At 44.2% G+C, this 16,152-nt stretch overlaps 1 protein-coding gene across 1 annotated transcript in view; it reads right to left on the reverse strand.

The window, feature by feature from the left end:
- Nucleotides 1–5,390: 5,390 nt before the first annotated feature.
- LOC146006905 (transmembrane protein 176B-like) overlaps nucleotides 5,391–16,152 on the reverse strand; it is a 35,038-nt gene continuing 24,276 nt past the window's right edge. The window contains exons 5-7 of the mRNA XM_083145344.1: nucleotides 11,318–11,551; nucleotides 8,542–8,658; nucleotides 5,391–5,723 (exon numbers count right to left, since the gene is read on the reverse strand). Coding sequence (XP_083001470.1) covers nucleotides 5,655–5,723; nucleotides 8,542–8,658; nucleotides 11,318–11,551 — 420 coding nt within the window. The 3' untranslated portion in view covers nucleotides 5,391–5,654. The remainder of the gene's footprint in view (nucleotides 5,724–8,541; nucleotides 8,659–11,317; nucleotides 11,552–16,152) is intronic.

Raw genomic sequence — 16,152 nt, forward strand, 5'->3', positions numbered from 1 at the left:
CTTGTGGGGGGGTTCCACTGTATTGGTGCAACATAGCACCCACCATTCATTCCACCAAAATCTGTGCTGCAAAATCCAAAAATCACTCCTTCCCTTCTGAGTCCTGCCATGCACCCAACTGGTATTTTTTGTTCACATGTGAGGCATTGCCGTACTCGGGAGAAATTGGGGCACAGATTTTGGGGTGCTTTTTCTCCTTCATACCTTCTGAAAATGAAAAATTTTGAGCCAGAACTGCATTTTTGTGTAAAAAAATGTAATTTTTCATTTTCACTGCCCACTTGTATCAAAATTGGTGAAACCCCTGGGGGTTTGAAATGTACACTATACCCCTAGATGAATTCCCTGAGGGGTGTAGTTTGCAAAATGGGGTCACTTGTGGGGGGGTTCCACTGTATTGGTGCTTGGGGGGTCTTGCTAATGCGACATAGCACCCACCAAAATTCCACCAGAATCTGAGCTGCAAAATCCAAAAATCACTCCTTCCCTTCTGAGTCCTGCCATGCACCCAACTGGTATTTTTTGGTCACATGTGAGGCATTGCGGTATTCGGGAGAAATTGGGGCACAGATTTTGGGGTGCTTTGTCTCCTTCATTCCTTGTGAAAATGAAAAATTTTGAGCCAGAACTGCATTTTTGTGTAAAAAAATGTAATTTTTCATGTTCACTGCCCACTTGTATCAAAATTGGTGAAACCCCTGGGGGTTTGAAATGTACACTATACCCCTAGATGAATTCCCTGAGGGGTGTTTGAAATTTTCTTGAAAATTTGAGAATTTGCTATTCATATTGTAAGCCTCCTAGTGTCCAAAAAAATTAAAAGGAAGTTGAAATAATGATGGCAACATAAAGTAGACATATGGTCTATGTTAGTTATTAACTATTTTGAGTGGTATGATTATTTGTCTCACAAGCAGAAAATTTAACATTTTGCAAATCGCTAAATTTTCCATTTTTTCACGACATTTTGGTATTTTTCACAAAAAAACACAGACTGTATCGACCCAAATTTACCACTAATTTGAAGTACAATGTGTCACGAAAAAACAATCTCAAAATCACTGGGATAAGTAAAAGCAAAAAAAAGTTATCCCCACTTAAGTGAGACATGTCAGATTTGAAAAAAATGGCTCTGTCAGGAACGCAAAAACTAGCTCTGTCAGGAAGGGGTTAATAAATTAAATCACTACTGGCAGAGGCATCACAGGGGGCTTGGCACCACCCCTGGGTTTTACCCTTGTATGGGATGAAACCAAGATACTGGCTTCTCCACAGAGATAGGTGCCATTTTCTGCAGTGTGACCTTCAACGTCAGGCTCCTGTCACTGAGAAGGAGCCGGCTGTGAAGCCAAACTCTTTTGAGGGCAGCCCAGCACCTCCGATGATGTTTATTACAGGATGGGTGGACTAGGATTGGGGATGGATTTTGGCCATCCATCAGTATTCTGTCTGCTGAGATTCCACTGTTGTTTTTTTTTACTGCACCCAAACCGTTTTGACTGTGCATAGTATTTTTCAAAACAAGGGCCAGATGCGATCAGATAGCTGCCACCAGTGGCAGTGACTTCCTATTAGAAATCGGACCTGCCAGTCACCCAAGGCAGCCCCATTGGGAGGTGTTCCCTCCCTCCAAAATGCCGCTATTGGCTGCTGTGGCTGCAGACCATAAAAACAGGTTCTGCACATGAGCAGTACCGAGGACGATACTGTGCATGCACTGGACGCGGGTCCGTGAATATGCCTCTATGGACTGCTGCCGAAGCAGCCAATAAAGGCTGGGGGGCAGCACATGCGCAGTACCAAAGAAGCAGGTCCGGCAACAGCGATGGGGGTTGGGACTGGCAGCAGGGACCAGCAGGCACCGGGGGAGGGGGGCGGGGGCCAACGGGCACTGGTGGCAGGGACTAGCGGGCGGGAAGGGGGGGGGGGGGCGGCACCAGACAGAGTGAATTAATTTGCCTGTGTAATATTGGGAGTATTACCAAAAAAGGAACATACCAATAAAGAATCAATAAAATGTTAGGCACTGAATTATGAAAAAAAACATCCAATACATTCTACTTATATTAGCAGTAATTATAGAACTTCATTATACATACAAGAGGCATTAAACATCTTATTTGTTACCATAAATACAATGATTGTTGTAAAGCATAATATTTCAGTCAAATGTTTGTAATGTATTGACGCCAATTAACTGCTTGATGACAGATCATGTGATCAGCATAATTGTCAAATAAACTTCAGTGTAAATAAAACTTATTGAAAACTGCCCATGTGACCAGCAATGAAACACTGGCGCTCATAAAGTTGTTTGGCTGTTGTATGTCTGGGGCTAGGTAAGGATGCACAGGGATGGCCACTACCCTTCTTTCTGTAACATATACTTATAGGCCCTTAATCAGATCTGATCGCAATACAAATTTGTTCTCAAATGGGCAAAACCCTGTGCAATGCAGGTGGGGCAGATGCAACATGTGCAGAGAGAGTTAAATTTGGGTGGAGTGTGTTGAAACTGAAATCTAAATTGCAGTGTAAAAATAATGCAGCCAGTATTTACCCTGCACAGAAAATAACTCACACAAATCTAATAAACTCCACACAGACATAGGCATTCATCCACACTCACGCTACTTATCTAAGAAATAAAGACGCGTACAACTGAATGGGCTTAAAGGGGACGGCTTATTTATTTTGAGCAGGGGCGGCCTATTTGAATCTAACTCAAATTTATGTCCCTGCTCTAACTAAGGTGGCGGGCAAAGAACGGCATGCAAGATAAATAACATTGCTGGAAAATAACAAAATAATAAAAATAACAAACTCCGGATCTAAGGGTCTCCTGCCCTTAATTGCCAAGGACCGGCCACCTGCCAGCGTCCAAGACAACGGCACAATTTGTAAGCGGACTTTTCAAAAAGGGGGCCAATTGCCCTTAAGGTCAGGGGGTTGACCTTCTGCTTCTGCCCCTGACCTCGCAATATCACTTAAGGCAGAGCTCACCACTCTGCCCGAGTCCTCAATAAATTGGGCCACCTGCCCTAACTTACAAATGTCCGCAACAATTTACCCTATCCGAAGTAGATGATCGTTAAGGACCAGATGTGGGCCCACCTGGATCGGTGATGCCCACATCTCGACATCAACCACCAGCTAAGTGTAGATACAGCTCTAATTTAAACTACCGTTCTTTCCGCCAAGACAAAAATAAGCCGACAACAACTAAACGAATAAATGCGCTCGACTTCTCAAAACGAATTCTAACCAACAATTGGGGCGGGAGGGAGGGCAACGTTTCCTGAAGCAAGAGGCAGAATCTTCTGGAAGCAAGAACATCACCCCATCAATCTCCACCTCTGACCTCAAGCAGCCTATCCTGGACCGTCATTCAAATCAGCCGGCCCGTCAATCAAGATAAGCCGAACCCCCGGACCCAGATCCAGTGTGTGAGCTAAGGATTCCTGCCAATAGCCAGGTGAGTTTATGCTGTTTTCAGCCAGACAAGCTGGCTTCTACAGTCTTTCTCTCTATACATGTTACATCTGCCCCACCTGCAGTGCACATGGTTTTGCCCATTTTGAGAACAAATTTGTACTGCGATCAGATCTGAATAAGGGCCATAGGGTATTTGTTGAGATTTGTCCACATCTGTGTGCCTGTGCTGCCCCTTCCTTCCGCATATGACAGTAGGGGTGTTGATCGTATTGTCCACCCGACTTAGGTCGACAGTCATTAGGTCGACACCGTTGGGTCGTCAGGCAACTAGGTCGACAGGGTTCGATGTCGACATGGGTGAAGGTTGACAGGCGTCTGGTCGACAATACGACCGTATCCCGACAGTAGCCATTATCACTATTAATCAACCTTATCTTTAGTGCAAAATACCTGTCTGAAATCAGGCAGATGCTGAGAGTACCTCAGAATAACCGGCAATCGACATGAGGAAGGTCGACTGGTCATAAGGTCGATATGGGGTTTTTCACTGTTTTTTGAGCCGACATGTGCCGACAGGCGGTATTTCATGCCCTACCATCCACTAGGGCGTGGAGGAGGTTATTAAAGCTGTGGCGAGCGAAGCGAGCCACCGTGCCCGAAGCATTGCGAGCGAAGCGAGCGATGCGAGGGTCCGATTCTCATTGCCAACTGTGCCCATGTCGACTGTGTCGACACTCGGATAAAAAAACAGTGAAAAACCCATGTCGACCTTATGACCAGTCGACCTTCCTCATGTCGACCTTTATGCAAATTTGACCTTAAGTCATGTCGACCTTGGCCCATGTCGACCTTTAATCAGGTCGACCTTCCTGCCAGTCGACCTAGTGGGGTCGACCTAATGACTGTAGACCTAAGTTCATTCTGACAGATGTACCGATTCTGATGCACTAAGCTTCAAAAGTTATAAAAAGGAGAGTAATAAACAGCCAGCCAATCAGCTTCTGCCTGCCATGTCATAGACTGTGTTTGAAATATGTCAGGCAGGAGCTGATTGGCTGGCTGTTCCTCACTCTTTGAAGCTTAGTGAATCTGGCCCTCTATTATCTTCAAGAAGGTGCTAAATAAATACAAAGACACTGATTGGTTGCTATAGGCAACATTCCAATAAAATTCCCATCTTAGTACTCCCATCTAAGGGGTCTATGTACTATGTCTTAGAGAAAGAGATAATGGGGCAGATTTATTAAGCTTGGAGAAGAGATAAACTGGAGATAAAGCGGAGAAAAGGAAAAAGGAGATAAAGCACCAGCCAATCAACTCCCAACTGTCTTTTTCAAACACAGCTGATTGGCTGGTGCTTTATCTCCTTTTGCCTTATCTCTGCTTTATCTCCAGTTTATCTCTTCTCCAAGCTTAATAAATCTGCCCCAATGTACCTTCTGTACATTCTGATAATGTACCAATGGCTTCATTGTACATTAATGGGAGTCTAATGCTCTTTTAATGCACTTCATTTACCAATCTCATCAGGTTTTCATCAGTGGTGTCCCTACCGGAGGTGACACCCGCCGCAGAAGGACTTTTTCTTTGTGCCCTGCAAACGTTCCTGCTGAGAAAAAAGGGTGGGGCCTCACATGGAAGGGGTGTGACTTCATGGCCCAGATGCCTGTTATTGTCAATCTGGGGGTCAAGGAGATGCAGGCTGCCCCCGGTGGCCAGTCACTATGCACTGCAGCTTCGGATCCCACACTGTGACAAGAGTCGTGTGCTGCATGTAATGTTACCGTGCAACACCAGGCTACTGTCACAGCGGAGGAGCCAGCACTTTGCTGCCACCCTTTGGCAGGTAACACCAGGATGTCGCCTGCACCCCCATAGTGATGCCACTCGGTCTCATTAATTGCACTTCATTTACCGCTGTCCATTACCTGTCAGTTACACAACCCACACATTGGTTCCAAAATGCAAATAGAGTTTAATAGTAACAGCAGAGTTAAGGAACAGTACATAGAATGTGTATAGTGTCAACGGACCCTGGCTTACTAAGGCCGACCCTCATTTTATTCCCATTAGAATGACTTAGCCTACTCAGCTCATTATTCTATAAGAAATCTGCCAACAGAAATATAAGATACATAGAAACATGTGACCTAATGGTGTATGTGATGTCACTGGGAGAACAAAAGTGATGGGTTATGGGCAAAGAATCCCTCCTCTCTCTAAGCAATGAACGTTTCCCCAGGAGAGGTTTGCGGTAGGAGAGAGCTGCCTTTGTCTTCCTCAGGCTTCTGTAACACAAAACATAGAAAGTTATAGTATCTTGCTATGATAGGCCTAACAATATATGACATTGGATCTGTTATATACTGTATATATCAGGGTTGCCTTTCCTCCCAGCCAGGAGACTCCCGAAAATCGGGTCCCCATCCCGGCCCCTCGGAAAGGTGGGCAACTCTCCCGGATACCAGGGGGGGTGATAAAGATGCAAATCACATCATTTAGCCCCTCCCCCTCTTCGAAGACCCACGAATTGCGGGATCTGCAGCACTGGGGGCGGTGCTTGATGACGCCTACATCAGGCCCCGCCCCCCAAAGTACTGTTGACAGTCTCCTCTCCAGAGACTTTAAAAGTAGGCCACCCTGATGTGCAAACCCCAGCACCAAACGGCTTTGGCAAGTTATGACACTTGCCGGGCCATTCGCTGCAGGGAGGGAGGGCCAGGGGTGGACAGGGGCCAGAGCAAGGTAATGCTCTGTCTTCGGTTGATAGCGGCGGAAGTAAGTCAGTTTTCACACTCATTCGATGATTGCCGACATGATTTCTTTCCCCTTCGGACGCATGTGTTCACGTACATCCCCTCACATGGTACAGAGGGGTTTCGACGTGGGGGGAGCGTGCGCTCAGCTGGGTGGCGTTAAGGGGCTCGCTAGGCAGATAAAGACTGCTGCCTGGTGAGCCAACCTGTATCACCCCCTTAATTTCTAAGCAATCTGGTCAGATCACTTAGAAATAGAGGTACAATATCCCCATGTGTATGCCGCATTACTCCTAATGCTTCAGCCTCAATAGGTATATTGCCCTGGGATAATATTTCCAATCAGGGCCGCCACTAGTCATGATGGGGCCCGGGACTGACCTTCAGCCTGGGCCCCCAGCGCCCCCCCCGCGCGCACGCCGGCACCCCGCCTCCCCCCCCCCAATTATTTACCAGCGGTGGTGTTGGCGGCGCAGCAGCATCTTCTCCCTCCGGGACTCGGGCCTCGGACCACTCACTGCACAGTGCAGCCTGCAGAGCGCCGAGCCCCTCTGTATCCCAGGCTCGGCACTCTGCAGGCTGTACTGTCTATTGTGCGAGCCTGGCAGCCAGGTGGGGGGATTTGTGCAGGTGCCCGCGGGGGGAGGGGGGGGATGCCATGCCACTGTGGGCAGCTGCCCTCCAGAAGCTGGGGCCCGGGACAGCTATACCCCTGGCACCCCCCTGTCGGCGGCCCTGCTTCCAATTATCCAGCAGAATGCTAAGAAAATAATAATGTGGAACACATTTTAACCCTTTGGGTGGAATTTTGAAAAAACACAAAAACCCTTCACAGTGGGTGCTCATGTCACAAAAGAAAGCTACTGTCTTAATTTTAAATTCCTAGTCTTCATGGTTCAAGTGGTCCTGGAGAGATGATGGAACTCAATTCCCGGCACCCCCTGAAAAACTACAAAATGTATGCCCAACCTCCCATACTTTATAAAGGGACAGTGGTCTCACAATAGTGCCCCCAATTCAAATTATGCCACACAGTAGCACAATCATCTTTACATTATACTGCATGTGGTGACCCTGATTCATATTACACCACATAGTAGTGTCACTTATTCACATTATAACACACAGTGGTGCCCCTTATTCAAGTTACGCTACACAGTAGTACTCCTTATACATGTATACCACACAGTAGTGTCATCTCTTATATATAATGCTCACAGCAGTATTACCACTTGCACAAGGGGGGTCATTCTGTAAGGCTTGGTAAGCAGTGAATATAGCTGCTTACTGAGCGAGTGCTGAAACGCCACTCCCCCAAACGCCCGCCCCCTGCTGATGAATCTCCTCTGCACCATGCATCCGCTAGCAGGAGAAATCAATCGATAGTCGCCGACCATCAAATGATTTCTCCTGCCATCGGAAATAAAAGTCAGTTGAAACTGACTTTTATTTCCACAGAAGAGGGGGGCAGGCGCTGATCTCCAGTGATGTCAGCCGCCCACCCCTGGCAGGCATCGGCCCACCCACAGTTTTCATGAGAACTCCCATAAAACTCTGGGCGAGCCTCCATTCTGCCCTGGCGTTACCTCCCCACAACGAACGGCCCAGCGATTGTGGAGACAAAGCCCTACAGACTGGGGCCACAGAGTAGGGATGGCCATTGACCATTGATTATTTGAAATCATCGATGATTCGTGGCCGATGTTGAATAATTTTGCCATCAATGAGGGAGAAGCAGATGGTTTCCCTCTATCGATGCAATAGCAAAACTATGTTTTTCTTTTTTTTTTCTTTTCTAAGTGCCGGGACACGGAGCATAGCTCCGTGTCCCTGACATCCGCAAAGCCCCGCCCCCTGTGTTTTGATTGGCCCACAGGCCAATCAATCAAATACAATGGATGACCACTGAGCATGTAAAAATATCGATGGTCATCCATTGCATAGCTAAGCACTATCGATGGCCAGTTGCAGAATAACCATCAATGGCAATTTACGATGGCAATGGCAACGATGGCCATCCCTACCACAGAGCGGGACATAGGATTACCATCTGGGGTACCTGTATCTGGCCCTCAATGACAATGATAGATTTCCATTAGGGAACAATTGTAGAAAAGATGGAATTAACAGACAGTAGACAGTAGAGTGATAATGTGTATCTATAGATTATCTATGTATCGATGGATTGTAAGTTTGTGAGCAGGGCCCTCCTACCTCTATGTCTGTCTGTTATTATCCAGTTCTGCTTTATCACTGTTGCTCTGATTGTAAAGTGTGGCAGAATATGCTGCATTTTATAAGAAACTGTAAATAATAACTAGATAATATAAATAAATGTACCAACACTTACCTCACACACGCGGCGACAACACAGAGCTTTCAGTCGGCAGCCCAGACCAACAAGAGATATACCAAGGCCCCAGATCATCAGGAGCAGGGTCATAATTACCAAGGCGTAAAGAACGTTCTGTAGGGAGTAGAGGAGGGAACTGAATGAGACACTAGGGGGAGGGGCACTTGTGATCATGTGATCGAGTCCAATGGCAAACACAGGATTTTCATGAGGGGTTTATATATATATATATATAGAGAGAGAGAGAGATAGAGATATATAGAGAGAGAGAGCCCGGAACATCTGGGCTGACAGGGGTAGCAATGTTACCTTGCCCAGGTGCTCGTCTAAGGATATTGGGTCCCCACTGCATACAAGTAATAGTAAAATAGACATCACTGTGGGTCTTGTGCAAACAAAAAACTATTTACTGTCGGTCAACCTCGTTTCGGGCTCCGCCCGTCATCAGGACAATTACAGTCAAACAAAATAGTGTGCAATTTATACATACCAACATTGCAGGGCAGGGACCAGCTCACTGAATATTCACTGCATGGAGCGGGTCCCGCTCATTCCATCTGCAGGGGGCGGGGACCCGCTCATTAAATATTCACTGCGCTGGGTCCCGCTCATTAGATATGCACATAGTGAGACCTCAGTGCTCAACATGCGATGTGAAAGGGGTTTAACCTGCTTTGAGCCATTTTAGGAGCCGTTTTAAATACCTAAGGAGGTTTTGCGGTGTGAAGCATCACTGTATGGGCTGGAAGTAGCCACAGACTTTGCGATCTGCACCGCATCAAGCAAGAGAGTTTTAGTGATCAGGTTTGGGACCCCGTGGGATTGGACGACCAGTCCCAGAGCTGGAGCTCTTATCGCCACTGGGATTATCGATCAGCCACTCCGTGTTATGCCTTGGATTTAAATGCCATGCTTTTAAACAATAATTCTTTGTAAGTGCAAACCTTTATTAAAATGTTATATTTTTAAACGTTATGCACTATTTGTTGTTTTTTGTTATTCTCTCAACATTATTAATCCATACTTGCCGACTTTTCTTGAAGCCTCTCCGGGAGAAGCCCGGAGAGGACAACCGGATCTTCAGGTCAGGGGGCGGGGACGGGGCTGATGACTGAAAGCCCCGCCCCCCATCCAGGCAAATGCCGCGATTCGCGGGTCCGCGAGTAGGGGGCGGGGCTAAAATGACGCGATTTGCGTCATTTTAGTCCTGCTCCTTGCCGCGGACCCGTGAAAAAACATCAATAAGTGCGGTAAGAAAGGGGGGTGCGGGGGCTGCCAGGCAAAAGCGGGAGGATTGCCGACCTTCCCGGGGGGCCAGGAGGGGGACCCGATTCTCAGGAGCCTTCCGGCAATTCCGGGAGCCTGTATTAATCAATGGAGGAGGAAAAAAATCTTACAAGTACTTCCTTACCTAAGGAATTACCAGATCATTGCTTCCATTTGGATCTACATGGTGACAATTCATATTTTATCCCCTGCACATGGTGATTTCATTATTCCCAATTATTTGGGAACCGTGGAAGCGCCGGACACTGTGTATATTATTTCTACTGGACTGTTTATTGTGTGTGACTTTGAATGACACTCACTTCACTGTTTGTCTAGCTGCTTTCAGTATTATTGTGCGCACAGAGATTCATATTTATTCTATTAATTTCCCCTTTCTGTCTGGGCCCGAGACTGGAGTTCCTGAAATGCCCCCTAATGGCTGCCCTGATAACCTCTATACTAGTCAGTGTGTTGCAAGGGTGGGGCTGCAAAACAATTCAAAATTCAAATAGGGTAGACACACCCACTGCCAGTGAGTCAGTCTGGAATGGCAGTGGGTGGGGCTCCCCATTTGAATTTTGAACTGTGCTGCAGCCTCCCCTCTGGAGCTGCTACTGGCGTTGTGTCATTCAGATACGGATTTACCGTTAGGCAACCTAGGCACTTGACAAGGGCCCAGCAGGTCCCAAAGGGCCCATGAAGATGTCTCCTTTTAGGAGACAGATGCTAGAGTGCTCCTTCACCCCCAATGTTGATAGCAGAGCGCAGTTTGGATTCCAGGAGTGCTGCGCTGTGTCCCTACAAGGCTGCAACCCCAGGCAATGAACATGTAAACCTACGGGCAACGAGCATATAACTCCCCCTGCCAATGATCATGTACCTCCCCCCTGGCAACAAGCTTGTAACTCCCCCTGCCAATGAGCATGTAATCTCCTGTGGCAACAAGCATGTAATTCCCCTGGGCAATGAGCATTTAACCCTCTGGCAACAAGCATGTAAACCCCCGTGGCTATGAGCATGTAATCTCCCCTGTGCAATGAACTTGTACCCCCCTAGCCACAAGCATATAACCCCTGGCATAAAGCATGTAACTCCTGGCAACAAGCATGTAGGTAAGTGGCACTTATGTGGCATAATATGTAATAGGCATTACGGTGTGTGGTATAATAATCAATAGGCATTATGGTATGGTATAATATGCAATGGGCATTATGCTGTGTGGCCTAATATGTAATTGGAATTATGGTGTGTGGCATAATGTGGAAATATGACAGATAATAAATCAGAAATGAAAAACTATAGCTATGTATTGTTTGAGGGAGGGGGCGCCCAAACCGGTTTCTTGCCTTGAGCCCCATGAGATCTAAATTCGGCTCTGGTGTCATTCATTTATGGGTGCTACTGTCATGTGCTTATGTAGCATTCATATTGAAGGGTAGGGACATACTGTGTTTAAGATTACACCACGTTACCAGCAAAGAGCGCATGCACCAAGTTCCCACACCTCGTATTGCTGAAATCCCATCTTGCATCTTCTCAGTTCCCAGTCATTGTAATTTATGGTCGGTTTTGGTGTTGAATAGCCATATCGGTTTCTGTATTGCCCAGTGAGAAGACGGTTACAGAGATAAAGATATTCGTCCTTCCATGGAACTTGGGTAAGATCTTTAACTGCAAAAACCATGCCCGCAATAGAAACACTAAGGCTGACCAAGAGGCTGATGAAGGCAAGTGTCGCCTGCGGGAATAAGGAGAAATATACATATAAACATTAGCAGCATGGCTTGGTGTCAGCGTCTGAAGCAGATTGCAACTCAGTCACATGACACTGTCACATGACACAGTTGTATTATTGACAAACAGCAAGAGATTCTGAGCGCTATGGGTTAGTGTGTGTGTGCTGTGTGCAAATGGCTGCCCTCTAGGAGGGGGTTGCCGCCCCCAAAAAACAAGAGTTTACAAAAGAAAAAGAGATACCAGTAGGCGCCTCTTGCACACAGATATACAATTTATTTAATAAACATATCATACAAACATAATTTGCATTATTCAAATTAATGAACACAGGATATACACAAAAAATATGTAGAAATAAAAATAAAAATAAAAATAAATTCAAATCAAAACACAAATAATAAAAATAAAAATAAAAATAAAAATAAAGGTAAAAATAAATAAAAAAATGAAAAAACAAAAAAAAATACAAAGATAGATATAAATATAAATATAAAAATGTTGTTATTAAAAAGCATGTGCAATATTAGCAACTGTTTAAAGTGCAGTATATAGTTACCAAGTCCTGGTTAATTGATTGCTTTTCATATGCGCATATGAAGCCAGGAAATGATGGCCCAATTAGGGGGTAAATCGCCAACACTTCGTGGGGATAAGAGAAAGGCTGTAGAGTGACCCAACAGGGTATTTGTAATCCACAACAGTGATTTTCCAAAAGCTTTGAAATAACAGCAGGATGGGTGGTGTGACACTGTGGTCGACACTTGTGTCGATGAAGTCGGCAGCTTCAGATCTTGTGTAGCGATAATTGCTCTGCAACTAATCTTAGTGAGGGGAAATAGACCATGCCAAGTGCCCTGCGTGCTGTGTCAGATGTTATCAGAGCGGCTGTGCCGGCCAGAGAGCCAAACACAAGCCGCTGGACACTGACGCGGGCAGAGGCTGTTTGAAAGTATCGGTCTCCTGCGCTCCACTAGAGACACGGGGCAGCTGTATGTTGCAGAAAGTTCAATAGCTGCTGCCGTCTTCAGCAAAACGCCGCTGCTGCGCCTGTAGATGGTCACCAGGGACCGAGGTGGGGTGGATGTAATAGGGCTCAGTAATTGAGAATTACCTCTAGGTCCACTGGTTCAAATGGCGGCAGCGGGGCTCCTGTCCAAGACGCGTTTCGCCGCACTACGGCAGCTTTTTCAATTGGGGATAGGGAGTGCAGCTATGTGGGCTGGTTTTATACCTGGATGTTGTACACAGGTGTGTGTAGCCAGTTGTCTCAGGCTACACAATTAGCAGCTTCATTTCAGTGTTTCACTTTGTGAGTCAGCTGCAGTAATCATTACAGCTTTCTTATTTAGCTATTTTCTGCACAAATAGCGATGTATTCTTTTGGCACATGTTTGTATATAAAAAATATATAATTACAATAAAGAGGGTAGAATCAACATAAAAATAAAAATAGAAATAAAAATAAAAATAAAAATAAATATAAACTAAAATGAAAGTCAAAAACAAAATAAAAATAAAAATAATAATTATAAAAATACAAATAAATAAAAATACATTTAGGGCAACAAGACTTTTTCCATATATAATATAGCATATAGCAAATAAAATTGCTAGTACACATAAGTCTACAGTATATGCAGACATTTCGAGGGCGCGCAGTACGTTTCCCATTATATTTTGATGTGTCCGTAAAATACACACATCAAACATTTATTCATATCCAGGTTTTAAGAAAAGCCACACTGACAGACTATTATTGGAATCCTTAATCATATAGGATGCACCTTTTATATAATATTAAGTTGTCTTGTATCCGACTGTGTTCAAGCCTATAGGTAATTACTACTAATGGTAAAAGGTATCTTAAACATATCGATATAGCTAGAGATAGAGTAATAAGGACTTGAAAAGAGAGGCTAGGCACCCCGCATAAATAATACACAGGTATTGCATAATAACATATAGATATCAAAGTTTTCCTTATTAAAGTCGCGATATATCGCTAAATTGTGCACGCAGCCTGCAATGATATTTAAACACAGAAACACAAGAAGAAATTAAATTAAATCATACATAAACATTCAATGTATTAAGATAAATGATGCATACACCTATATCTATTTTGGTATAGGAGAACGGATACATATCAACAAGTATATATATCTATAGGGATTGGATTAGATCCCATAACACAATGAAACAGTGTATGCCGGTGGGGTAGATTTTGGAGCACACACAAGAGCGAGACAGTGGAGAGAGTACGAAAATCATTCATTATTTCAGTAGAACATTTTTAAATTTGTTCTTTTTTGTATATTTATACACAAAAATAGGGAGTTGCTTCTTCTTTAGTACAGAGACCAATATAATAGTTTTTATGTGATTTTAAACGTTTTTTTACATTATTAACGATTTTTTTATAACAGTTTTTAACAGTTTTTAGCGATTTTTAGCAATTTATGAGAAAAGGAATACAGAATTTCTTAGGGAGGGTTATTTCACAATTATGCATTAACTTCTCGAAATTACTTATTTTTATTTTTTTTATTTTTTGTTTTTTAATTTTTTGTTTTTTATATTTTATTAATTTGTGAATTTTTGGAGGTTTATCAAAGGGTTTATGATTAGATTATTTAAATAAATTCCAGATCTATAGTCTCATTCATACCGTGGGGTTTAAGAGTCTGTAACTTCAGGATCCATGCCGCCTCTTGTCGACATAGAGTCCTGAAGCGATCTCCTCCACGGCTGGTATGAGCTATATGTTCCAAACCTATCACTTTAAGACCCACAGGGTCCCCACCGTGATGTTCTGCAAAATGGCGGGGTACACTGTGGTTCATGAGTTTCTTCACTATGTTCCTCCTATGTTCCAAGACTCTAGTCTTGAGGGGGCGGATAGTGCGTCCTACATAATAGGTGTTACAAGGACATATTAATAAATAGATTACGTAATTAGTTGTACAGTTGATAAACGTCTCTATGTTATAGATCTTTTCATGATTTGAAGCTGTGATTTTTTGAGTTTTGTTCATTACGTGCTTGCAAGTCATACACTGGGCATGATTACACCTAAAGAAACCTGTTATTTTTGGTCCTGCTATAGTGCTTTGTGTAGCCCCTGTTTTCTTCTCTATAGAGCCCTTAAAGAAGCTTGGTGCTAGAATGTTTTTTAAATTGCGTGCACGTTTAAATATGACAGTTGGTTCTTTTTCTAAAGTGGCACTCAATACCGGGTCAGTGCTAAGTAATTTATAGTTTTTCTTTATTATGTTAGAAATTTTATTGGCGGCTACATTGTATTTTGAAATAAAACATAATCTGTTTTTACCTCCATCTTTAAATTTGTCCACCTTTTTAGCTCTACTATTGAGGCCTTGTTTGTTGCTATTGGCAATGATCTCACTGCGATTTAGGGTGCCAGCGTACTCCAGAGCCTCAGTGAGAACAGTTTGGGGATATTCCCGTTTTTTGAATTCCTCCAAGAGGCTGCTCATTTGTTCCACAAATTTAGTGTCCGAGGTACAGTTACGCCTTATCCTGTGTATTTGGCTTTTTGGGACGTTGTTAAGCCAGCTTTTTTTGTGATTGCTGGTGTAGGGGATAAAGCTAAAAACGTCAACTGGCTTTTTGTAGCCTGTGACTGCTAAGACTCCCTCTACCACCTCCACCGTGACATCAAGAAAACTCATATGTGTGGGGTGATGTGAATGGGTGAAGGATAAACCATAAGTGTTATTGTTAAGGTGCATAACAAAATTATTAACTGATTCAGTGCTACCGTGCCAAATAAAGAACAGGTCGTCGATATAGCGACCATAGAGGACCAGGTTCGCATCCCAGCCCCCCCTCCAAATATATTGATCTTCAAATTGCCCCATGTAGATGTTTGCAAAGCTGGGAGCGAACCTGGTCCCCATCGCTGTACCGAGGACCTGTTGGTAGTGACAGTGATCAAATAAAAAGTGATTATGTGACAAAATAAATCTAATACCTGCTAAAATAAATTCCCTACTCCCCTCTGAGATACCCATATCTTTCTTTAGAGTTTCCTCTACTGCTGCGACCCCGTTCTGGTGGGGGATGTTAGTATATAGGGCTTGGGCATCACATGTCACCAATTGGTACCCTGTGTCCCATTTAATGCCTTCCACCATCTTGATAAAGTGGGTGGTGTCTTTGATATGGGATCTCAGAGATGAGGCATGTGGTTGTAAATAACTATCAATAAATTGTGACAAATTAGATGTGAGACCCCCAATCCCTGAAATAATAGGACGCCCAGGTGGATTGTGCAGTGTCTTGTGTATTTTAGGGAGGTGATAAAAGATAGGGGTGACAGGGTGGAGGGGGTAGAGGAAGCCAAACTCGTCTTTCGTGATAACACACTTATCTACCGCTGTTTCAAGTAGTATTTTTAATTCCAGCTGGTAGTCAGTCATTGGGTTATTTTTTAGAGTTTTGTAAAATTTGGTATCTGCCAATTGGCGTTTGGCCTCCCCCACATAATCATTAACGTCCTGGATTACCACACCCCCTCCCTTGTCAGCGGATTTGATGACAAGGGAGGGGTCCTCGGACAGGTTCTTCAGGACTTTTCTT

This window comes from Crinia signifera, chromosome 6 (genome assembly GCF_055691185.1).
Source record: "Crinia signifera chromosome 6, ASM5569118v1, whole genome shotgun sequence".
Classification (NCBI taxonomy): Eukaryota; Metazoa; Chordata; class Amphibia; order Anura; family Myobatrachidae; genus Crinia; species Crinia signifera.